This window comes from Schistocerca gregaria, chromosome 1 (assembly GCF_023897955.1).
Source record: "Schistocerca gregaria isolate iqSchGreg1 chromosome 1, iqSchGreg1.2, whole genome shotgun sequence".
NCBI classification, from domain to species: Eukaryota; Metazoa; Arthropoda; class Insecta; order Orthoptera; family Acrididae; genus Schistocerca; species Schistocerca gregaria.
The window spans coordinates 1011752442-1011778871 of NC_064920.1; the positions used below are offsets into that span (position 1 = coordinate 1011752442).

A 26430-nucleotide genomic window follows, 5' to 3' on the forward strand; every position below is an offset into this window, starting at 1 on the left:
CCTGTTAAGTCATATGCCGACGTGATAGCGGTCACACATTAACTATTAAAACAGAAAGGCAGTGCACTCTAAAGGAAAAGCAAGCTGTTGTCACTAGCGAAGCACTTGTCTTCCATGATATATACAGATCTAACTGCCATAAGCGGGAATGGGACAGAGAACGAATGAACGTTTCTTCGCTCTGATTATGATTAAATAGCGCGCTATGTAGTAAACAAAAGTTCTGATATTAGTCATATTGCTGTTTATTAGCAGCTCAGTAAAAGTATAGCTCGTCTTGAGTGGATCCAACCTCCCTATTATAAGCAAAGGAAAATTTCTCCTGCCACTAGCAACCTACGTGTCAACAAACATAGCGGTGTGTTCGTGATGGAATTATTGATCAGCGAGGGCTGGAGTCTATAAAAACAGTGCACTGATGGAAACCCCGATACTCATACTGTCAATATAAGGGCTTCGCGCAGCACTCCATAAATGTGACACGTCAAACTACATCGTCTCAGCAGAAAAATTAACGGTAATAATAATTTTGTGTTACTCAGTGGTCTGGTGCAAGTCTTTCAATAGGACGCCACTTCGGTGACTTCCTTATCCCTAACATACCCCAGATACCCAATTGGAGAAAAGGAACCTATAATTGAACATGGAATTAGAACCATGTGTCGTTTCTAGTGAGCTTCCACATCATTGAGAGGTGAATTCTAGGTTAAAAGGCCACTTCGGCGACTTGCGTGTCATTGGTAGTGACCGGGCCAAATATTTCACGAAATTAGCGTCAAACGAATAAATAAGAAGAACAAATCTCTTCGAGCGTGACGGGGCAAAACAGATGCGCTATGGATGGCCCACTAGATGGCGTTGCCAAAGGTTAAACTGATAGAAACTGCATTTTTTAAAGTAGGTACCCCCATTTTATTACATATTCGTATAGTACGAAAATAAATATGAATGTCTGATTTGGAAGATTTGCTTCGCTTTGTGATGGATGGCACTGTAATATTCCAACACTTATAATATGCCTCAGCCATTTAGATGAGCAGTTGGTAACAATGTGGTTTTTTAAATTAAAACACAAAAAGTAGTTACGTTTGGACTTTATTTTTGTTGTTCCAGTGTGGTACATATACTTTTTCGACCTTATCATAAACTATGGGAATGCATGCTGTTACTGTGTGAGCAACCGTAATAACCCCATTAATGTAATAAATGCTCAAAATGATGTCCTTCAACTTCAATGCATTTGGTAATACGCTTAACGACCTTCCTCTGAACAGCGAGTAGATCACCTTCAGTAATTGTCGCACATGCATTGACAATGCGCTGACGCATGTTTTCAGGCGTTGTCGGTGGATCCCAATAACAAATATCTTTCATTTATCCCCAAAGAAAGAAGACCGGAGATGTAAGGCCCGGTGAACGTGCAGGCCATGATATGGTGCTTCTACGACCAATCCACCTGTCATTAAATATTCAGTTCAATACCGCCTCTACTGCATGCGACTTAACATCTATTGGTCATCAGTCTCCTAGAACTTAGAACTACTTAAACCTAACTAACCTAAGGACATCACACAACACCCAGTCATCACGAGGCAGAGAACATGTTGAAAGTACATCGCCATTCGGTCATGATGTGAAAACATCTTGTAGTAGAATCGATAAAACGTTAATTAAGAAATCGGCATACATTGAACCATTTAGATTGCGATCGATAAAATAAGGTCCAATTACATGTCCTCCCACAATTCCACAGTCAAGATCGCTGATGTTCCACTTTTCGCAGCCATCGTGGATTTTCCGTTGTCAATTAGTGCATATTATTCCAGTTTACGTTACCTGTGTTTGTGAATCATGCTTCGTAACTGAATAGAACTCTTGAAAAAAACATGTTACGGTCTTGAAATTCATTTTGTATCCAGTGGCAAAAATTTACAAGACGTTCAAAATCATCGCCATGTAATTCCTGGTGCATAGAAATATGGTAAGGGTGAAATGTATGACGAAGTAGACGTTTTTGAAATTCGGCATACATTGAACCATTTAGATTGCGATCGATAAAATAAGGTCCAATTACATGTCCTCCCACAATTCCACAGTCAAGATCGCTGATGTTCCACTTTTCGCAGCCATCGTGGATTTTCCGTTGTCAATTAGTGCATATTATTCCAGTTTACGTTACCTGTGTTTGTGAATCATGCTTCGTAAGTGAATAGAACTCTTGAAAAAAACATGTTACGGTCTTGAAATTCATTTTGTATCCAGTGGCAAAAATTTACAAGACGTTCAAAATCATCGCCATGTAATTCCTGGTGCATAGAAATATGGTAAGGGTGAAATGTATGACGAAGTAGACGTTTTTGAAATTCCCGTCCACTTTATCTGATATTGGTGGGCGGACTAGCCTGAACTGCAGCTAAAACTCTTATTTGGGTATCTCCATTTGTTGCAGTTCTTGACTCCGCCTTCTTCTTTGGACGAACACCTCCGGGTTCTTTAAATACATTAACTATCCGACGAAAGGTCCCGACACTTGGATGCTTTCTGTCAGAATAATGATCAACATACATAGCACTGTAAGTAGGCTGTTTAGGTTCTTATATTGGTAACGCCGCCGCCACGTAGCGCTCTGTATGAAAATCACTGGTTGTGCTGTGTGCAGTCAGTGGCTGGTTGGCATTGTTGTAATACTCGCCATTGTAATGTTAGGCAGCTGGATGTTAACAGCGCGTAGCGTTGTGCAGTTGGAGGTGACCCGCCGGCAGTGGTGGATGTGGGGAGAGAGATGGCGGAGTTTTGAAATTTGTAAGACTGGATGTCATGAACTACTATACACATTATGACTTTTGAACACTAGTAAGGTAAATACATTGTTTGTTCTCTATCAAAATCTTTCATTTGCTAACTATGCCTATCAGTAGTTAGTGCCTTCAGTAGTTCGAATCTTTTATTTAGCTGGCAGTAGTGGCGCTAGCTGTATTGCAGTAGCTTGAGTAACGAAGATTTTTGTGAGGTAAGTGATTTGTGAAAGGTATAGGTTAATGTTAGTCAGGGCCATTCTTTTGTAAGGATTTTTGAAAGTCAGATTGCGTTGCGATAAAAATATATTGTGTGTCAGTTTAAGCACAGTCTTGTATAATTTTTCAAAGGCGGCGTTTGAGCATAAGCGGTTTGGCCACTTTGATCACAATAGCCTTAAGTAAACACCATATATATAGCTTTTCTGCGACTGGTAAATGTTCCGTTGTAACAAGGTTATGTCTCCTGCGTAATTATTGTGGCTGGACAAGCGATTTTTTCCCTTTATTGTATTTTCAATACCCCATCTGGGATGGGGTGGCAGCAGCATAGGCGCTGCTCTTCAGCAGAGAAACCTGACAAGTGTACAGGAGGACATTTAAAACAATATAAAGGAGACAACATGGTGGAATATAGATATAAAACAAGAGGAATATAATGGAGGAAAGCAGACAAAAAGGGGCGATATAAAATGGAGACAAAAATCTAAGAAAGTATTTTACACTAAAAACCACACATTGTAAGGATTAAAAGATACAAGGCGAAGTAAAGACAAGCATTTTCTTTCTTTATTGTATTTCATACCCCTGCCCCATATGGGCAGGGGAGTGCTGGCAGTGGCTCTGCAGCCACGCGGCTTTACAAAAAAAAACATGAAAAGGTGAACTCTTACACAAAAAGGGAGATAAAAACACACTAAATGAAGATAATGGGAGTTAAAATATACACTAATATAGGCACATGCACTGGTGGAAGTTAAAAATTCGACATAAATTTAAAAGAACACAGCTGGCAATTCGTTGCGCACTTAAAATACACTGAAGTCAAACACAAGTTAAAAGTCGGCCACAGTATAAAAATCACACAGAGCGAGACACTTAAAAAAAAAGAAACAGTGAGAACATCGGAAACACTCACGAAGAATAAAAACAGCTGGTAGGGACTTGCCAAGGGACTGGAGGTCAGAGAGGCAGGAAAAGAGGAGTGGAAGGTTCAATGGAGAAGGGGGCTGGGAGGAAGAGGAAAGGGGGGTAGTGAGCGAATCAAGAGGAAGGAGATGGGCAGGGCAGGAGATGAAGAGGGGGACAAGGCAGGAGGGGGCACAGAGACACAGAAGGGGGGCACGAGAGAGGGAGGGAGTGTAGGAGGGGGAAAACCACTCAGGGGAAGGGAAGGGGAGGGGAGAGGGAGCCCTGAGGAGTAGGGAGAGGATGGTGGGCTTAGACGTAGTGGGAAGGGTGGATGTAAGAGTAAATTCATCATTCGGGAGGCGTAAGTGCTGGAAGTTGTGTTAGGAAAGGAGGTGGAGGGTGAGGAGATGGAGAGAGGGCGGGACACAACGGTAAAGGCACATTAACAGGCTGGGGGTGGAGAGGAAGGGGACACCAGGAGGTGGGGGGATCGAGTCAGTGGACGATATACAGGGTGTTGATGTGTTCAAGGAAAAGAAGAAGGTGCAGGAAAGGGATGAGATTGTAGAGGATATGCATGGGGGACAGAAGATGGCTATGGAAGGTGAGGTGGAGTGTATGGCGTTAGAAGATTTGGAGGGCTTTATAGAATCTTGGAGGGGCAGAAATCTGAGCGACATTGGCATAACAAAGGATGGAGCGGATCAAGGATTTGTAGGTGTGAATGACTGTGGAAGGATGTAGTCCACATGTCTAGGCAGACAGGAGTTTCAGGAGGCAGAGTCTACTGTGGGCTTTGTATTGGGTCATAAGGAGATGGGGAGTCCAGGTGAGGTGGCGGTCAAGGGTGAGGCCAAGGTTTTTTAGGGTAGGAGTGAGTTGGATAGGACGACTATAAATGGTTAGTTAGAAATCATGGAGAGAGAAGTAGTGGGTGGTGTGGCCTATGATGATTGCCTGGGTGTTGGAGAGGTTGATATGAAGGAACCACTGGTTGCATCGAGTGGTGAACTGGTCAAGGTGGGTTTGGAGGGTACATTGGGACTGTGTAAGGGTAGGATAAAGGGCCAGGAAGGCGGTGTCGTCAGCAAATTGGAGGAGATGAGCAGGAGGGGGAGGTTTGGGCATATCAGAAGTTCACAGGAGATAGAGGAGAGGGGAAAGGATGGAGCCTTCATGTACCCTGGTAGAAGGATAGGAAGTGCAGGAGTGGGAATTGTGGATAATGACATAGCAGGGATGATGCAAGAGGAAGGTAGCAACGAGACAGACAAAACTGATACGGGTAACATAGGTTTGTAGTTTGATGAGGAATCCAGGATGCCTTACATGGCCATAGGCATTCTGGAGGTTGAGGGAAACAAAGATAGTGGAGCGATGGGAGATAAGCTGGAAGAAAAGAAAATTGGTAAGGTTAAGGAGTTGATCGTCAACTATGAAGGAGGGTCAAAAGCCACACTGGGTAAGAGGAAGGAGGTGGTGCTGGTTAAAGTGGCGATAAATACGGTAGGAGAGTATGGACTGGAAGACCTTACTGAACACGGAGGTGAGGCAGATTGGACGATAGGAAGAGGTGTCAGAGGGTGTTTGTTGGGTTTAGGGACACAGGAAGTCTTCCATAGGTCAAGGTAAAAGCCAACGAAGAGGAGGATGTTGTAAAGGGTAGCAAGGCCAGCCAGGAAGGACCGGGGGGGAGGGGGAGATTTCTTGAGGTGGCAGCAGGTGACACCATCGTAACCAGGGGTGGTGTTGCATTTGGAGCAGAGAATGAGTGTGATGTCGTGTACAGTGATGGGACTGTTGATGTCTGAGCAGGGTAACTGATCCAATACTGGAAACTAGGGCGAGTGGTATGACAGAGGTATCAGTGTGTTCAAGGATGGGGTAAAGAGGGAATAATCAAAATGAGGAATGGAGAAGACCTCTGATAGGTGGGAACCAAGATGGTTAACCTTACTGAGGTTGTCATGGAAGCGGCAGTTGTTGTGGAGAAGAGGGTAATGTGGGGTGGGATGGCTAGCAGTAAGGCACTGGAAGGCTGACCAGTACTTGGAGGAGTTGACAGGGAGGATGGAGTTGAGGCATGTGCATGTCCAGCGCCAGTCCTGGCATTTCTTTGCTGGAAGCAGATCCTGGATGTGTCATTGTAATTGCCAGTGGTGGATGAGGGTATCCCAGTCACAGGTGCAGAGGAAGGAGTGGTAGAGCCTGCAGGATTCATGAAGGAGGAGGATGGCCTGTGGAGGAAGCATAGGGTGGTGAGGGTGGATGAGTTTGGTAGGAACATGGGTCTCCACAGCGTCAGTGATGACTTTCTGAAGGAGGCAAGAGGCATGGGGGATTCCAGTGGGATGGTGAGAGGTGAGGAGGTGGCTTTTGACCTGTGACGCAATGGATTCCCAGTAGGAATTTGCAGGGGCAGTTGGGCAGGGGGCTGCAGGGAGGCCATGGACAGAGGAGACGGTGAGAAGGATGGGGAGGTGGTGACTATCAATGGGATCAAGGACGTCTGCAGCAATATGACCAAGGAGGTTGGGAGAAGCAAGGACAACATCCAGGGTGGAGTTATTTTCAGGAAGGTGTGTTGTGGGAGATGAACAAAATCACCATGGATAGTGGCAAGGAACTGATGCCACCACTGAAGGGTGGCAGGTTCATGGCTGTGGATGTTAAGGTTGGCGGCAATCTCATAGGTGCATAAGGTGTGGTCAACATGGGAAATGAAGTCGTAGGGGAGAGAAGCTGTGGGGCAGATTAGATGGTGGTACAGGTGACTGTGAGGGAGGGAAATAAGATGCTGAGGAGAAGGTGTTCAGTTGGGTCATTGAGGAGGGCTTGTGGCCAGACAGGGAGATGCTTGAGGCAGCCTATAGTGATCCCACCTCGGGCAAGAGGAAGGGGATTGTCGGTGAGGTGAAGGAGATAGGGAGATGTGTGAACAACATGGAGAGATTGGAGGAAGGTGTCATTAAGGATGAAGGAGTCGACCTGGTGGTGGGATAAAGTAGGCATGAAGAGATATTTGTTGGCAGGGAGGGAGCGAATGTTTCGGTAGAGGAGACAATACTGTTGATGTGTAAGAGGTGGGAGGGTTGAAGCAAGCAGAGGGAAGGAGAGGGGAACTTAAACGAAGGTGTCTATGGAGGTGAAGGTACAGTGGGCCTGGCTGTGGGAGTAGATGGCATAGGTATTCAAATGGAAAACAGAGCATGCGGCAAGGAAAATCTGCTGGAGGGAGTGGGGGCCTTGGAAGGGATGGATGTTCTGCAGGACGATGGCCAGGAAATGGATGATGTCTTCAGCCATAGGGGGAGGGCGGAGGAAATTGTTGGGTTGGATGGACTGGTCTATGGGGCGAATGGGGACAGTAAGGTTAGAGTCTGGTGGGAGGGGGTTTCGTTTTGCATTTGGAGGAGGAGGTGGGGTATGGTTCGTTGCAGGTGTTGCAGGAAGGAGGAAAGGCAAGGTTAGGAGACACTGTTTAAGGAAGTGGGAGGCTTCACAATCGGGACAGGTGGGGGCGTTCTTGTAGTTTTAGGTGAGGTGGTCTTTGTACAGGAGACAGGGCTGACAGTGGTAGGATTGAGGAGGGGAACTGGAAGGGTCGACAGGGTGGTGGTGGTGGTTGAAAATCAGAGCTCCCTAAGAAGTGGAGAGGTGACCTATAGAGAAGGTGGACTCAGTAAAAACACGCATGAGGAAGGCAGGGCCAGAGGAGTTTAAATATGGTGACCCGAGCAGATTTCCAGGGTGAGGTGGGCCTTCAGTTTTGACAACACCTCTGCCTCCATGATCACAGGGCTGAGTTTTGTGATCATAGCAATGAGGGTTGGTGGACAATGAGAAACCTAACCTAGCCTAACCTAACCTAAGTTGGGGCTGATGAGGAGAGGATGATGTAAGGAAAGGGATGAAGGACACATGTGGGCCAAAGGTGATGTGGGGAAGGTGCCGGTGGGGATCAGTATGGAAAGAGGGAGAGGAGGATTTGAAGAGGGCAGAGTCTCTGTGGGGGACAAGCTGGGCAATGGGGGCACTGGGGATGTATTTACAGATTTCGAGGGTGAGGATATGCACATCTAGGAATTTCCGATCTGGGTTGGAAAGGCCGAAGGTATACAGGGTGTGTGCTGGGTATCTGGGAGGAGGGGTTGTGTCCATGGCAGGAGCAGAGGGAAGACAGCGGGCAGTGGTTTTTTGGAGGTGTAGGTGGGGGTGAGGTTGCCACTTGGGCGCTTGGGAGGTTTTTTGGTGGATGTGGCCTGGGAGGAGGGGTGAGTGACTGGATGGATTGGGAGGTGTTGAGAGGCAGGCCCCTCTTGTGAGGCAGTGGCACAGGGAATGGAGGTGGGGCTTTCTGTTGTGGTGAATGTGGCGCAGTGGGCGGTGACTCTAGTAGGGAAAGCAGGAGTAGTTGTAACAGGACAGGTGGAGAGAAGAGGAAAGTCTTCTCAGTGGGCGATAGCACTGGGAGGGGTGGCAGAAGCAGGGGCAGGGGTTGAGCCATGGGCGAGGGTGGAGACGGGGGCAACATACAAGTGGGGATACAGGAATGAGGAAGAGATAGAAGGGGAGGAGACTGTGAGGAGGGGAGGTGGAGTAGATGGGTTAAGCCTAAAGGAGACACTCCACGAGGTTACAGTGGGTGCAGGGGAAGAGGAGGTGTAAATGATGGTGGAAGTGGGGATGTCCATGACTGAAGGCGTTGTCCACTAAGAACTAAAATCGGAGGGGGGCGGCAGCAGCCGCAGTGGCGGCGGTCACAGCGGAGGCTAGGAACTGTGGACGGCAGGTGACAGACAGGTGGCTGGCAGCAGTGACAGCAGACGGCAACAGCAGGTGGCTCTTCCAAAAGCGTCGATTGACTCTGAATGTCGTTCAGGAAATGTAATCCTTCCATTTAGAAGCCAGGGTATCCATCCCTCGAGAATGTGTGACAAGTGTCCAATCACACCTAATTTAAGTAATGAATTGCACACAGTGCTATCAAGTGTATTACTACATTTGTGATAATATTACAGCGCCATCCATCACAAAGCAAAACAAATGTTCCAAATCATACATTCCTATTTATTTATGTACTATACGAATATGCAGTAAGAAATGTGGGTACCGATTTGAAAAAAAAAAGTTTCTGCCAACTTGACCTATGGCAGCACCATCTAGTTGGCCATCCGCAGTGCCTTCTGTTTTCCCCCTACCATGCTCAAACAGATTTGTTCTTATTATTTTTTCGTTTGATGCTAAGTTCGTGAGATATTTGGCTCTGTCACTACCAATGGACCACCCTGTTTAAATAAGTCAGTTCATTAGACATGTACTTTCCCAGCATTAGTCCTGTATCCAGCTAACTTAAGCATTATTTTATGAAAATAGCAGAAGTTCCAGTTAGTGAAACTAAAAAAATAATCCTCTTCTTGTAAGCAAAAAAGAAAAATTTAAGTTATTCGCCCCCCCCCCCCCCCCACCAAATTCTGTAAGTCCCTCCAGAACCTTGAGCACCATGCGCCTTCTGTATATGCCTCCTGCCCCCACTCGGGTCCTCTATGACCTGATTTCTTTCCCCCATCTGCTCCATTTCCTCAAACATAATCAGGTCCTCTACACCGCCCACTGACTTGATCCCCACCATCCCTTGGTTGCTCCACTCCACTCCGACCCTGCCCACTGCCGCACCTTCACCGCTGCCACGCCCCCCCCCTACCCTCCACCTCTACACCCTTTGTCTCCTTTCCCTCTCCCGGATGATGTCCTCTCTCCCTCCATTTATCCCTCCTATCAACTCTGATCCTCACCTCCCCCTCCGTCCCCCTGTCCTTTTTCCAGCTCCCTCTCCCCCTTCCATCCCATTTCTTTTTCCCCACCTGCCCCCTCTTTGACTCTTTTCTCTCCCCCAAGTCCTTTTGCTTTCCCCTCCACTTATGTATTGCTTTCAACCCTTGTAACGTCGTGCGCAACTTGAAAAGTAGCAGTTCGACTGCAATAACGCATAAACTGATAGACAGTGGACATGCTTGCTGCACTGAGAGGTTCACAGCTACAAAATTCGAAACTGTACTGTTAATCATTATGCTGCAGATTCACTTACTGCCCTACTACTTTTTTCTACCCGTTTTTTTCTGCTGTTCTGTGCGTCTGTCGCATGACTTATCTCAGATTCCCTTGATGAAAACTTTACTCAGGTTTTGATTACAGAGTCTGGGTCCCCTGTTACCGTGCTGGCACTACCAGGACTGACAGTATAAGAACTGATCTGGCGTCGTAACATATTGTACCAGGCGATAGAATGAAAACCGATTATTCTTACAGCTTTATTCTTACTGTTCAAGACTCACTAATTGCGCTGCCAAATATTCCCATATAGGCAGTTGTCTCGGATTAATCGCAGTTTTAAATCAGACTGAATACGAATGTGAACGGAAACAGCAATTTCCACTACACCTGTCGTAGCCCTTCGCTCATTCGCAATCAACTTAATTATCAGCTTATTACGTTATACTAAATTTTTATTTAACAAACTGCCTTGCATTTGTAATGCCATTAGCGCGTGTCAGATGAAAAATGAAACATATATGTAAATATCATTCTATATAATACCTAGTTTTCTCGTAGAAGTTCAGAAAGCGATCCCAGTTTCACTTTCCGTTGTGTTAGTAAGTCTCCCTCGACGGGCTGCATTACACTCTTCAAAAATGTAATTAAAGTCACGTACCTAGTAGCAGGTACCACCCACCTCGTTTCACTATGATGACGATAGCGAAACGTCCTGACATCGGCTCATAGAGAATAAAGTCCTGGGAGACCTATCTGACCCAAATGTTGACTGTAAATCACGGAATTTGGTTGGAGATAGATGAACTTTGCATACATCTCGCTCACTGTAGTCTACATCGCTGTAACGTAGAACAGACAAATAAACACTTTTACTGTTTCAGTATTTACTGACCATCAAACATTAATACAACAAAAATTGACGGATATTTGTATCTGGGAAAAGTTTTTAAGTCCACAAGAAAAATTAGCGAAGTAGAAGGTCATTGTCTGTCAGAAGGTGCAATAATGACACTTGTAAATAACGTGAGCAAGTTCGGAGTTTTTCACACGACATAGGCTACGGTATACAGATATCCTGAGGAAATGTTTCATAGTGTATCACCTACCGTCGAGCACTGCGAAGCCCCGTGGCAGTACAGCAAGGCGAGAGGATGAATTCAGCAGAGTCCAATACAGTAGAGCACTACTCTAACCAGAGTCCAGCGGGACAGTAGCTTATTTTGCTGTCTGAGGTGGCTGCGCGAAGAGGATCTGACTTGCGCTCCTCTGAGGGGATTGTGTGGCCATTTTCATAGCTCTCCTGCAGTGGTCGGCGATCTCCTGGTGTAGTTACCAATAGAGTCGGCGTCACTGAACCTATGATACGCATCGTCTCCGGCGTCCACGCTTCTTAATAACAGATGGAACACATATAGGTACATACGTGTGCTCAATAGGAATTGGACGCCACACAACCACTCTCATTACCAAGAAACACTCCGTTAAAAATGATCGGACGGGAGGTTTCTATAACATTCGCCTATGAAAGACGTCAGACACGTATGCCATTGAATCTCATGTAAATATTCCCCTTGCGAGAATCACCAGCGGTGTGTGAATGCTGTTCGTTTGGAAGGAGAGACGCTACACCTGATTCATTTTCAGGCTTAAGTTACACGACGTATACCAAGATGTCCAGACTAAGTCACCTCCTGCCATTCTTGTATTGTTCCATGGTCGTGTTACTGCGCCTACGCTGATAAATGTGCACTGTCAAATACGGTGAGCGGACGTACGTGTGTGGGAAGGTGACTTCTGTAGCTCATAGGCAGGAGTGTTCATTGTTTGTTGTTGTTGAACATCGAATTGCTACATTATCTCCGGTCCACTTGCTGTTATAACATGTGACTGACCAAAATAAGTATAATACGTCACCTAAGACATGTGCCGCACCACCTGAGCTACAGAAAAATGTTAGGCTGAATATTAATGAAATTTTTTTTAAATTGAAACTATGTGAATTTTGAATTTTTATACTTATTAAATTAATATAAAAATATTATTTTATCTACATCTACATCTACATCTACATGACTACTCTGCAATTCACATTTAAGTGCTTGGCAGAGGGTTCATCGAACCACAATCATACTATCTCTCTACTATTCCACTCCCGAACAGCGAGCGGGAAAAACGAACACCTAAACCTTTCTGTTCGAGCTCTGATTTCTCTTATTTGATTTTGATGATCATTCCTACCTATGTAGGTTGGGCTCAACAAAATATTTTCGCATTCGGAAGAGAAAGTTGGTGACTGAAATTTCGTAAAAAGGTCTCCCCGCGACGGAAAACGTCTATGCTGTAATGACTTCCATCCCAACTCGTGTATCATATCTGCCACACTCTCTCCCCTATAACGCGATAATACAAAACGAGCTGCCCTTCTTTGCACCCTCTCGATGTCCTCCTTCAATCCCACCTGGTAAGGATCCCACACCGCGCAGCAATATTCTAACAGAGGACGAACGAGTGTAGTGTAAGCTGTCTCTTTAGTGGACTTGTTGCATCTTCTAAGTGTCCTGCCAATGAAACGCAACCTTTGGCTCGCCTTTCCGACAATATTATCTATGTGGTCCTTCCAACTGAAGTTGTTCGTAATTTTAACACCCAGGTACTTAGTTGAATTGACAGCCTTGAGAATTGTACTATTTATCGAGTAATCGAATTCCAACGGATTTCTTTTGGAACTCATGTGGATCATCTCACACTTTTCGTTATTTAGCGTCAACTGCCACCTGACACACCATACAGCAATCTTTTCTAAATCGCTTTGCAGCTGATACTGGTCTTCGGATGACCTTACTAGACGGTAAATTACAGCATCATCTGCGAACAGTCTAAGAGAACTGCTCAGATTGTCACCCAGGTCATTTATATAGATCAGGAACAGTAGCGGTCCCAGGACGCTTCCCTGGGGAACACCTGATATCACTTCAGTTTTACTCGATGATTTGCCGTCTATTACTACGAACTGCCACCTTCCTGACAGGAAATCACGAATCCAGTCGCACAACTGAGACGATACCCCATAGCTCCGCAGCTTGATTAGAAGTCGCAATTTTGTCGAAATTTATAGCGAAGGAAGGAGTTTCCTGCTTATCCGAGCTAATGAATGATACAATAATTCTCGAATAAGCGCGATGGACGCTGTTGAACGACTACGGTTTCGAAGCAGCTCGCTGTAAACTCAATTGGCAGCTACTATATGTGAGCAATCGTTATAAAAAGCAAATACGCAGTTCTGTGTGTCTTTACGGTTTGTGGTAACGAAAATGATGGTTTTCAGGATAGATGAATTTTTTTGTTTTGAGTCGACTGGGTATGTTGGTCAGTGTAGTATCTACATTTGCGTAACACAATTAAAGGGTTACTTTTTCGAAACCATTTAATTATAATCCCTTGCGACGTATAAGTCTGAAATTTGGCTGAATGGTGCCTACAATGTTTCTCCGTAATGATGAAAAAGAGTGCGCCTCTGCAACGTCACCCTCTGGCTCGGGGACGCGTTAAACAGCAAGGTTTCACACAAGTGAGCAAAAGGTGAGCTTAAGTTCATATGAGGGGTAAGGTGGGTAACGATGTCAAACTGGCACCACATTTCATCAAAATTCTGTCCATCGGTACCGTGAACATGTCACGCGATGGAAAGGTCGTCACACCTCCTCTTAACCGCGTTTCGCCCCTTCTCTTGAGACCTCTGGTGGAGCTCAGAACCATGATGCCCGGAGATGAAATAACACGGTTTTCTTCTGGAGTGGCCGAGGAAATCATTTCATACCCACCATCGCTCAGAATCAACACGAAAAGTCCAGGGTGTGGCATGAACGGCGTGAACGAAACCACCCCTTTCCATGGGCCATTGATTCCCAAACATTTCGCGGTCCAAAAGGACATTTCGCAGTGCGATGAACAACAGGACGACGTTCTTGACAATCTGTCACAGTGTTGGCACCCCCGGATGATTCAACTCTTATCTAATGACATCGTATGCCAGCAGTCCATTTGAATATGATTACACCCCTCGGAGCGCAGCATGATCGCAATTTTTGCTCTGGTGTATGGGGTGGAACCAATAGTAACTGATCAAAAACCATTCGACTAAGTCTGAACGTGGTCCAAAGCAACAAAGGGTGCTTACGTTTTATCAGCCCTCCTGTTACGCGCCCTCTTGTGGCGTGATCACAGGGTTGTAAGACATTGACACATGCGTGAATAAATCGGCAAAGGGTCCCTCTAAGGTGCTCTAGTTCGGCAATACCCTTAGTCACCCACGCACTTTGGTTGAGCACAAAGACCACCAGCGACACCTCTCCTATTCTGTATGCCCGGTAGCTGGGGCTAGAGCAGCAGCCTATCCTGCTTCCAGGAGCCCATGACCCTGTCACGGACTGTACATTTTTAAAATGCTCAAAAAAGGTGGGCCGATGGCAAAAATGGCGTTGCCAAACTCTGAGAGACACTTTTATTCACACATCTGTCAATCTCCCCCCTCCAATGATCCCGCCACAGGAGGGCGCCAGAGAGCTGCTTCGGATCCCGTTCAAATTTCGTCAAATGGTTTCGAACGGTCCCTGGTGGTCCCACCCTGTACATCAGAGCAAAAATGGCGGTCGCACTGCACTCCGAAAGCCTGCTATCATGTTCAGTGGGGCTGCTGGTCCATCATGTCCTCAGGGGACGGTTGAGTCATCTGGGGGGTGTCAGGAGCGTCGAAGGTTGTCCAGAGTGTCGTCCTGCTACTCATTGCACTGCGAACTGTCGTTTTCGACCGCGAAATGTGTGGAAATCAACACCGAAGGAAATGGATAGCTTCACTGATGCTGAGGCCTTTTGGAGTCAATTCCGAGCGGAGGTTTGGCTGAAATGTTTTTCTGGGCCGTCCATAAAAACCGCACGATTCGAACACTGGGCGGCGCGGTTTTGATCTCCAACGGAGAGGCGTCAAGAGAAGGGGTGTGATGACCTTCCCGTCCTGTGACGCATTCAAGGTGGCGTTGGGCAGAATTTTTGTGAAATTCGGTGCCAATGTGACATCATTAACCCACCTTACACCTCACAAGAAGTTATGAGGTCCGGCATTTTTTTTTCCTCATGTGTCGACACATCGAGCTTAGTCAGGTCAGGGGGTGACGTCGCGGACGCCACACTTTTACACCATTATATAGGTTGGTTGTAGGCACCTATGAGCCAAATTTGAAGCTTCTGCCTCGCAATTGGAGCAATTAAGGGGTTTCGAAAAAGTGAGCCTCTAATTGTGTTGCGCAATGTGTAATACTAAAAGGCTAACCTGCAACGTAATCCCAGTTGCAGGTTGCCTATCTAACAGCTTCCAGGAGCAACAAAAATTTGATTTTCGGTACCTCATGCAATTACGTATAAAACTGAACAATTTAAAATGCTGTCATAGTCTGCTCATTAACAGCTATAATCTTATGTTACAGGTTTAACCCAGCAAGTCAAGTATTACAGTAAAAATCAGTGTGTATCTCTTGAGGCACTGTAACTCACAACACAAAAATTACCCAGACTATACTCATCCAGTATTTGATAATGAGAACGCTAGCGACTTTTAACAATCTCTACACATAATTTCAAACTTTTTGGAAACTTCTTCTCGCTGACCCACAACTAAACGATGAAAGGGAAGAAAGTTTATCGCTTACTGCATTTTCACTGTTGTATCATTTAAAATACATATTATATAATATTTAATCCGAGTCAAGGAATACTATGTTATGGGAAAAATAGTGGTCATTAATCAATCACGAAATAAAGTACGTCCCGAACGAATTTGGAGATGTGTTGGAGGGAAAGTCGTTTGATCTGTGATTGTTTCGAGCGTCATCTGGAATTAGTAGCTATCTGTAAGACCCATAGCGTCCAGTGAGAATGGGCTGTTTTTCTGGTATTGTAGTGGTAGGTTCTTTTGTGTGCTGGAATAGACTCTTGTATTTTGATGGTGAAACAGATGCTACGGTTAGTATTTTCAAAATATGCAGGTGGCAGTATTCCATGAAGTTCGTATAAAATTTGTACGAAGTATAGTATGAAGTTAGGGGGAATTGTAAAATGCTGATAATACTGAGTACAACATAGAAGCAGTTTTAGTTACCCCGTATGCGAGCTGACCTTTTCTAGTTGTAGGCAGTGAGGACCACCATTACTTTTTATTTGGAAAAAAATTAACGGGCTATTCCTAATATCCACTAGTAACTTGTAATTAGTCTATTTGGAATACTCAATGAGACACCAGTGCTGTAATTGGGAGAGATCTACTACAGTGTGTAATAGGTTAAAAGTGACGGTAACAAGCAGTACGTTTAATTAGGAAAGCCCAAGAATAAATTGAATCGGGGAACACTGGTATTCGAAGACAGCGAGTGTTTGCAAGGAAAGATAATTAAAAAGAATATTCGTTTTCAGCATAAAAATCAGAAAGAGTGTTGAGTAAATTATTTTTCAAGTTATCCCAAAGATATATGATATTTGATAATAAAATAAGTTTCGTACCTTTCATTCCCCCCCCCCCCTTAGAAAATCCTCTAGGAATCCAAAGTAGTTACTTAGTTGAGAGTACGATAAACATTCGATGTTTCAGTCAGATCATTACTTGAGGAGTAATTAGTTCCGATAATAGGGGAAAAGCAATTACACAGTTGGGTGTACGGTAAAAATCTTTCCTTAAAAGAAAAAAAATTATGTAAGGAAAAATGGCCTCCTAAAATACTAATTACCTTTATCTTGCATTAACCAGACATAAATCGATTTATGTTTGACTGGAATAAAAACGCTGGATTGTTGCTACATTTTTACTGACAAAATAAGAGTAGTAAACGAAAAGGAACTGTCTCCTTAATTGGCGGTTGGATGTAATATTAATTGATTAATATTGAAAGAGGAGACTTAACCTGTTTCGCTGCCATATTCTTCGCATGGCGGCCGCTGTTTCCACAGTTTGTCAAATTTATTTATTTTGTCAGTTGCTGTCGTCACATTATCACTTACCTGTGAGTGATTTAAACCATCCATCGGCCACTAACGTCTTCTTGCAGTTCTTTGTCATTTCCGTAATACTTTCTGTCCGAAACATCTTTCAATTAGGGTAAAATATAGTAATCAGTCGGGCCCAAGTCCAGGCTCTAAGACAGATATTCAATAACTTCCCCATTAAACTGCAAAAGTATCTTTCCTTAAAGTAGCAAATGCGGGCGAGCATTATCGTTAAGAAGCACAGTGCAATTGGACTGCATTCCACGCCGTTTGTTTCTAACGGCCCGTCGTAGCCAGTGAAGGTTCTGTTGGCCACTGCAGTGATGGTTTCTCTTTTAGGAATATAGTTGATGAGTAGGGCGCCCTTTCGATCCCAAAACGCTGTAGCCATGTCTTTTTTGCTGCTCGGTGTATGTGTGGCTTTATTTGTTTTGTTGGGATCATGAATGATTCTTTTCCGTAGACCGACACTTATTTCTGGACTTTGATGTGAAATCCTGGTCTCGTTACCAGTAACAAAGTGGTTCGAAATTCCTCGCCAGCCGGAAAGGAAAGCACAAGCTCAATCCACTAATAGTGAAGCTTCTGTCCTGTTAGTTACGTGTTCCGCAGATCATTTGAACGATTCTTTAGCCGAAATAATGTGGAAGGAGCCAGTTTATAGGATATGTGGACATGTCTATTGTTAACTTTAATGAACACACTATTTTTCAGTCCTACGCATGCAACTACACTTAAACTATTTTTTTAAAACTTGCTTTGCTAGCTGTCAGACATTTTGTGTTATCGAGCAACTGATCAAACAGTTTTGTTACTGCATATTGAACTCCTTTCTGCGCCATTGACAGCTTCAATAACGTTTAATAAAGAAGATGTTTCCTCCACTGTTTTAGGTATGGGCAATATTATTCTTCTCAAACTTTGGTGGATCATTTATGACGAATTTAAGTAGTTTTCCTCAGTCATTGATTTGAGTTCGTCAGCCAAAACTGATGGCCGATCAGCTCGTTCTTCATAATGAGTATTCTTTCGTCCCCTATTTTAGAACTAAAGATTCATTTATCACTTTTCCACCATCGTTTCCTTTAACTGTCTGTAAATTTCGATAGAGAGGAAATAATTTTTTGCGTTCAGAAACTGTATTACTCTACAAACCTCACATTTGTTGGGATCATTAATTTTGGACTTAATTAGTAAACCACCGTCTCTGTTCACTGTTAACGATTAAGAGAATCTATGGCGCGGTGACAGCGATGGGGGTGAGGGGGAAATTGCGTGGCTTGTCAGATAAAACGTTCTTTACTTTTTACGATGACTGACGGTCGAGGTGGCCGAGAGGTTCTAGGCGCTACAGTCTGGAACCGAGCGACCGCTACGGTCGCAGGTTCGAATCCTGCCTTGGGCATGGATGTGTCTGATGTCCTTAGGTTAGTTAGGTTTAAGTAGTTCTAAGTTCTAGGGGACTGACGACCTCAGAAGTTAAGTCCCATAGTGCTCAGAGCCATGTGAACCATTTGAACAGAACATAAGTGGAACTCCAGGTTGGGGCAGGTGGAGAAATCGGCTGTGACGGAGTACGCTCTGTGTGAGGCCGACCACATAATAAAATTCGCCGACACGCAAGTTCTGGCTGTGGAGGAGAGCTATCACACCCGCTTTTTCAGAGAAAATATCGAAATACACAAACATGAGGATAGTTTCAACAAGAAAGAAGAAAGCCTCAAGGTGAACGGATCCTGGATTCCCGTGTTGCAGCGAACGACTGTTGCAGGTGGCAAAGAAAGAACCGCACCGGAAAAGCCGTTGGACGTTGGCGCGCGATGTACATGTAACTTGCGGCCGAGAGCTCGACTCCATTCCACCACTACAAGTGGAGAGTGAAGCCTAGACAATGCCAGCCACTCGTGTTGAATATCAGGAAAATTAGACGAAAGCCTGCCAAAGAACCCGGGACAGGCACTTTGTCAATCACGATAATGTGCGACCAGTACTTAAAAATAAATATAATTAAGCCTAACTGATGAAATACTTCAACTGAACTACGAGAGACGGAGACACAAAAATTTTAAGGAAAATGAAGAAGTACAGTAACGTAAGTCACTCAGAAATGAAATCAAATAGGAAGTGCAAGAAGTCGCAAGTGATATGGATGAAGGGAAATGGAAGAAATCTAAATGGTTGTCGACGAGATAGATTCAGCACAAAAAAATCTGAGAATTTAAAAGCAAAAGTGTCAGTATTAAGAGCGCAAAAATTATTTTATTGTTAAACGTAGAGAAGGTAGAGAGTAGCCAGAAAAAGTACATCGATGACTTTTACAGGCAGACAGACGAGTGTGTGGGCGGGGGCGGGGGCCCTGGTAAGGGATGGGGGAGGGAAGGGGACTTGGAGGAGGGAGGGGGGTGGAATGTTTTCTGACGTGCTTAAAGAAAAAATGAGGTTCGGTTTGGAGTAGACAGAGAAATCTAGAATTAGAGTCAGAATTTGAAAGAGATTTGGAAGATTGGTGATGAATCAAGGCAGACAGGATTTGTTAAATCATTGGAATAAGTGCAACCAAACGATTATTCAGGTTAACGCTAAGGGTCTATGGACCTGGAAACATACCATCGGACTCCCAGAAAAAAGCATCCACATAATCCCAAAGATAGCAACTGCTGTTAAATGCGAGGAGTTTCGTACAGTCAGTGTTTTAGCTAATTCATCCAAGCAGCTGAGCAGAAAAATATAGAGCGAAACAAAAAAGAAAACTGAAGATACGTTAGAAGACGATCAGGTTGACTTTAGAAAAGGTAAAAGCAACAGAGAGGCCGTTCTAACGTCACTCTTGCTGATGAAAATATTTGTCGGTTTTGAGAAAGCCCTATCATGTTCTGGTGCAATATTTACGTAATTCGAAGGAGACAGATCTACTCTGTAGGGAAAGATTGGTAATAGACAATATTTGCAAGGACTGAGTGGGGGCGAACGACAAATTTGGAAAACCAAAAGAGATTAGCAACTAGAATGCGGTGTCTCTCCACTACTCATGAAACTGCCCATCGAAGAAACAATGAAGGAAATATTGGAAGGAGATGCTGAATGAAATGATCTATTTAACATAGAATGTGAATAGTAAAGCAAAAAAAGTCGAAAATATTGAGGAGCAGTAGATGTGTGATTAGGTGCAAACTTAAATTAAAATGTTTATTTGAGATCACAAACGATCATCAAGCCATAGTCACTAAAACAATAAATTTTGTGAAAGGTTACATTACTAGTTTCGATGCACTGAGTCGTTATTTTCAAATGTAAACGCTAATTTGGAAAACTACATTAATAATTGCAACCAGACTTTTTTCAAAAATTATGAAAATTACACTAATACCAGTAAACTGAAGAAAAGGCAGCAGAAATGGGTCAAAAGACGTCATGACAATTTTTGGTTGACCAGTCATTTCACGCCTTAATGCAGTGTGGATGAAAACTGCTTCGGGATGAAAGGTATTATATACCCTTGCATTATGTCCTACAGTGGTGCAAGGATTATTTCGCAAACAAAGGCTCTCATGTCGTAATCTTATGACGCGCAGCAGGCCCAAAACTAGAACGCAGCACGCAATCGTACTGTGTTCTGCTAATGACATCTTATAAAGACGATGTACTACCATTTGGGGCTAGCACAAAACAAGGTTAGTGATACATTTGAAAGTGACGACCCAGTGCGTCGAAACTAGTAATGTCACCTTTTAAAAATTTTATTGTTTTAGTGACTTTGGCTTGACCACCGTTAGTGGTGTCAAATAAACAATTTAAATTGTATTCAGTCGCTTTCCTTGACGACAGTTATGTCGAAATACAAAAACATAAAATAGAGTATCTCTGAATGGGAGAACTGAAGGTATTGTGTGTACTAGGAAGCAAAATAAGGCACTGCGGACAAAGCAAGAACGAGTATGACGCACATCAGTACAGCTAAAGAGGGCATTCCTCCCCAAAATTAGTCTACTAAGACCGAATAAAAGTTTTAATTTGAGAAGTAAATTGAGAACAGCGTTGTATGAAGGTGAAACGAGGACTGTGAGAAAACCGAAACTGAATAGAAATGAAGCGCTTGAGATGTGCCACTGCAGAAGAATGTTGAAAATCAGGTGGACTGATGAGGTAAAGAATGAGGAGATTCCCCATAGAATCGTCGAGGAGAGAAATATGTGAAAAAAAAAACTAGAAGAAGGGACAGTATTATAGGATATGTGTAACGACACCAGGGAATAACTCCCATAGTACTACAGGGAGCCGTAGTGAGCAAAAATTTTAAGGAAAATCACTGATTAGAATACGTATAAGCAGGGAACAATTGAGGTGTAAGGTTTAGGTGTTACCCTGTGATGAAGGGACTGCGAGTAGCAGCAAACTAGTCAAAAGACTGTCTTGTTTTGTAGTTTTCTGTCTACGTCTACATGACTACACTTAAATGCCTAGCAGAGGGTTCACTGAACTGTCTCAGACTGTTTCTCTACCGTTCCATTCCGGAACAGCGCGCAAGAAAAACGAACACACATCTTTGCGTGTGAGCTTTGATTTCGCATATTTTAATCCGTTGATTATTGCTCCCTGTATATTTGGGATTCAAAACAATATTTTTGCATTTGGAAGAGAAAGTTGGTAATTGAAATTTCGTAAAATGATCGTTCCGCAACAAAAAGTGCCTTTGTTTTCGTGATAGCCACCACAACTCGTGTGTCGTATCCGTGATACGCTCATCCCTGTTTGCAATAATACAAAACGATCTGCCGTTCTTTGAATTTTTTCGATATCCTCCGTCAGTACTATTTGGTAAGGGTCCCATACCGCGCAGCAATACTCCACAAGAGGACGTACGAGCCTAGGGAAGCCAATCTCTGTAGCAGTCCCAGAGGTCTTTTAAGTTTTCTGCCAATAAAACGCAGCCTTTGGTTCACTTTTCCCACAACATTTTCTTTGCCATCGTTCCAGTTTAAGTTGTACAGCGCAACAATATTCCACAAGAGGACGTACGAGCCTTGTGAAGGCAATCTCTGTAGCAGGCCTAGAGGTTATGTATCTTCTAACTTTTCTGCCAATAAAACGCAGCCAGTGATTCATTTATCCGACAACATTTTCTTTGTCATCGTTCCAGTTTAAGTTGTTCTCAATTGTAATCTCTTGGTATTTATTTGAACTGACAGCTTTTAGATTTGTGTGATTTATCGTGTGACCGAAATTCAACTGATTCTTTTTGGTGCTCGTGTGAATGACCTCACATTTTTCATTATTTACAGTCAGTTACATTAGAATGCCCAAAAATCCCATTCTGACAGAACAGTTCTGCTGGGAAATCTTAGACTGTACATCATCATTGAAACTTCTTCCATAATCACCGCTGAAATAGGCAGTGAGTGTCGGGATGGATGACGCAGCGGTAGGCAAACAAATTCACATTACGCTACGAATTGCTGCCATCTTGGTTCGGGAAGTTAAAAATAAAGTCGATTTTCTTACTATTCAACGTTTGTTGTCACATCTCAACAACATCAGCGAAGGCAGTGTCGACAGACGTGGAAAATAATCGCAACTATACCGCCATTCATCAGGAGGAATTTATAGAATAAAGGAAGGGCTTCAATAAGATCTCTCGCATACTTCAGCAATGCCTCGATTATTGCGCTACCCGAAATAGTGAATACTATACAGTTCGTTATGTGTCTCTTCTTCGTGCTTACCACAGGTTTACTGAAATTGTGTCTTCTGACAGCCCTAGGAGTTCATTAGACAATAAAGCGAAGAGGGGCGCTGACCCTTACCGTAAATACCGTATATGATGCGTAAACATAGAACGATTCTGGCATCACGAGTAAATTCGTTGGTCCAAAATTGTTATCTAAAAGTAACTGTTAAGGAAAAAATCCTGTATAAATTCACATCGGCAGAGAGAGTGGAGTGCAGACGCTGTTAATTGGATAATTGCAACCATATGCTTACGTCAGAAAATGCTTGAGCGTACAACATTACATGTCATTATATCATTTGAGGTTTACTGGGATTACAGATCCTTTAAGGATCGATGACTATGCGATGGGCAGTAATTTCCCCGTTGTGGTGTTCCACCACGTTACGACATCGATCTGAATTAATAGTTAATTGCGCTGGCTATTTCATACACAAAGTTCTGAATATTGTACCAAACACCAACTTTTGATAAATAACAGTTTCCTTTGTCAGTTTTTAAAACAAAACTAATGGTTACAGCAATTACATCTGCTTTTTGGCAAAGTAGAAACGTAAAGTAAACAAGTAAGCAATCACCTCCATGATTCTGACATGTATTAGGTGCGTATATCATGTAATGAAGCGATAAGTAGATTTTACTAACCATAAATTAGTGTGTATTCTCAGTTTTACTAAGTATTTAAATTAATTGTGTTTCTAAGTACGTGAAGTGCTTTTGGCTGGAAGCCAGAACAATCGTTTCCTAGATACCTGTAGAACTGACTTATTTCCGTTGTTTTGTATTAATTAATACGTACGGAAGACCCATAGACACTAAAAGCACTCTTCTATTAATAACTTTTGAAATTTGGTCAGCTTTCCATGCGGCGATTTCAGACTTTCTATGCTAAAAATAATGATAGTGCACACCATTATAAAAGTATCAGTGCTCCCAATAAAGTATTCCCTAGTACACAGCAAGTGTCGAGAAGTCGTCGGAACGTTCTTTATAGAAATCACTGATCTTACGAAAGGATAATTTTTGAACGAAATTATTGAAAACAGTAAACACTGATTTATTCAGCACAGGGGGTAAAATATTGCGAAAATGCTGTTAATTATCGCAATCACTAAACCTCTGCTAGGAACTTCTCGTAAGACAAATATTATGAGCCGTTAAAAAAAAAATTGCAAACCTGTAATGATTATAGAGGGCACGGATGACACTGTATGCCGCCTTCGAAAAAAAATGGTCACTAATGGAACTGTTTTAGTCTCTGCGTCATATTTAAACTGGGCAGTACGTGAAACTCAATATCGGTGATCATAATCGTTCCAGGAAAGTGCTGGAAAGCTGTGCGACCCCAGTTGAGTAGTAGTTGCGCTGCTACATTTCACACAGCACCTGTAGAAGCTACGAAAGCGACTTATAAGTTCCTCGAAAAAAAGAATGAAACACAAAGTATTGCCGTGAAAATGAATGAATGGAATACAAAATTGGTTAATGCTGCTCAGGAAAACCACCAGTCCAAAAAGCTAAGACTTTTCGGAGTACGGATATCATAACTAGAATTTAAACACGTAAGAAATGACTGTGTTGAGGAGAAAGTAATATTTCACTTCCTCTCTAAACTATATTACTAAACGACTAGCCCCATGAACGATCACGCGGAACCAATTGAAGACTACTTATCTAAAGGCTTGCAGGGGCAACAAAACTTTGACTTTCATTGTTTCATATAATTATTGACCGAATTCAAAAATTCCACTCATTAAAATGTATAATCCTGTGTTAAAAGGTTTAACACATTAAAGGAAGTATTACAGTTAGAAAGTGTGTATATGTGTTGAGGCAGCGGAATTCACAACGCACAAATTATCCAGAACATACCCAGTAATGAGAGCGCTTAGCGACTTGCAGCTAATTTTACACGAAAGTAAAGTCTTGTCGAAACTTTTCCTCGCTACTGCCACTCCCGAAATAATAAAGTGAAAAAGATTTATCAATTATTACATTTTCGTCTATTATGCAGTACAACTTCAACATCAAGCATGATGTTTAAATTTATTACGTTTTTTACAAGTAACTCTATTTGCAACACACTTTCCAGACAGTATCTATAATACTGACTGTGTCTTCAAAATTACATCACTGTAGACGCATATTTCAAGAAATATCACGTCATAAACATTGAGATGCATGAAAAATTTGTCTCCGTTCAAATCAGAGCGCAAGTTGCACGGGCTGTATTCGTTAAGTGTTTCATACTGAGAACACTTAGCTACCTCCAACAAAATTGTGAACCTTTTCTAAAGTGTTTTTCTCTCTTACATACGTGACGTCAAATATTCAACAAATTAATCACTTTAAAGTAATCAGACGTTTTAAGCTGTTTTACAGATGAGAGTACAATACTTTGAGGAATTGGGTGTTTGTTTACTGGTGCCACATAACATGTTGTTTTTGCTCTCTAATTCGCTTACATTGCTGTTAACGTATTGTGTGTCACTGGTAGTTACTCCCAGAGCTGTTGGATATTTTACAGTCTGTCGTGACTGCAAAGGCCGGAGACTACATGTTTAATAGATCGGGAGCGTGTTTACAGTCGCATGCGTGCAGTGCTGGGCCCCCGAGTGTGACAACAGAGTGCGTGGAGAGAAAGCGGGGCAGGTACGCACCGTGCAGCAGGTGTGGCCATGGTGCGGGCAGCTCGGCATCCCAGTCCGCGGACAGCCGCGGCGGCAGTGGCGTCTGGACGCTGGTCAGCTCGGCGGCGTCGGCGCCGGCCCGCCGCTCAGGGTTGCTACGGACGCCGCCTGCGCGCCGACGCCGACGCCAAGGTAGAGCGACGCGGGGGCGGATGGGAACAAAGGAAGGGGCGGCAGAGGGGGGTGGGGGCAGCGGGGGCGGTGATTCACGAGCACGCGGCCGCACGCACCTGCGCCAGGGGGTCCCGTATCCGCGTCACGGACTGCCGCCTCCACCCGGCTTTCCCTTGCCGCTCCTGCAGTCGACATTGTGGCGCTGTGCCTGTTCCGATCCACCTGAGAGGGCAGTAACCCCTAAAAAATTAGGAGGGTCACTCCAAAAGATATACACACTTTTTTAAAAAAAATCTGTCTTTTAGTCTACATGTTTTACAGTGTGTAGATGCATCCTTTAGTAACAATATATTCATTTCTCCACATAATTTCTATCCCTCTCAACTGCCTTGCGCCATCTTCGAACCAGCGCCTGTATACCCGCACGGTAAAATTCTGGACCAACCTGTTCTAGCCACTGTTTGGCAGCGTGCACAAGGGAGTCATCATCTTCAAACCTTCTTCCACGGAGAGAGTCTTTCAGTTTCCCAAAGAGATGAGAGTCACATGGATCCAGGTCAGGACTGTAAGGCGGTTGTTTCAGTGTTGTCCACCCGAGTTTTGTAATCGCTTCCATGGGTTTTTGACTGACATGTGGCCGTGCAGTGTAGTGCAACAGCAAAACATCCTGCTTTTACCGATGTGGTCGAAGTCGAGCTTGACGTTCTTCGGTGTCGTCACATATTCGTCCAAAAAAATGGTTCAAATGGCTCTGAGCACTATGGGACTCAACATCTGAGGTCATCAGTCCCCTAGAACTTGTTGTTGTTGTGGTCTTCAGTCCTGAGACTGGTTTGATGCAGCTCTCCATGCTACTCTATCCTGTGCAAGCTGCTTCATCTCCCAGTACCTA

General features: G+C 43.7%; 1 protein-coding gene across 1 annotated transcript in view; it reads right to left on the minus strand.

Moving 5' to 3' along the window:
* Positions 1–25446, minus strand: part of LOC126278769 (cadherin-86C) — a 396441-nt gene extending 370995 nt beyond the window's left edge. Inside the window, exon 1 of the mRNA XM_049979049.1 lies at positions 25395–25446. Within this exon, the coding sequence (XP_049835006.1) occupies positions 25395–25414 (20 nt within the window). The 5' untranslated portion in view covers positions 25415–25446. The remainder of the gene's footprint in view (positions 1–25394) is intronic.
* Between the last annotated feature and the right edge of the window lie 984 nt (positions 25447–26430).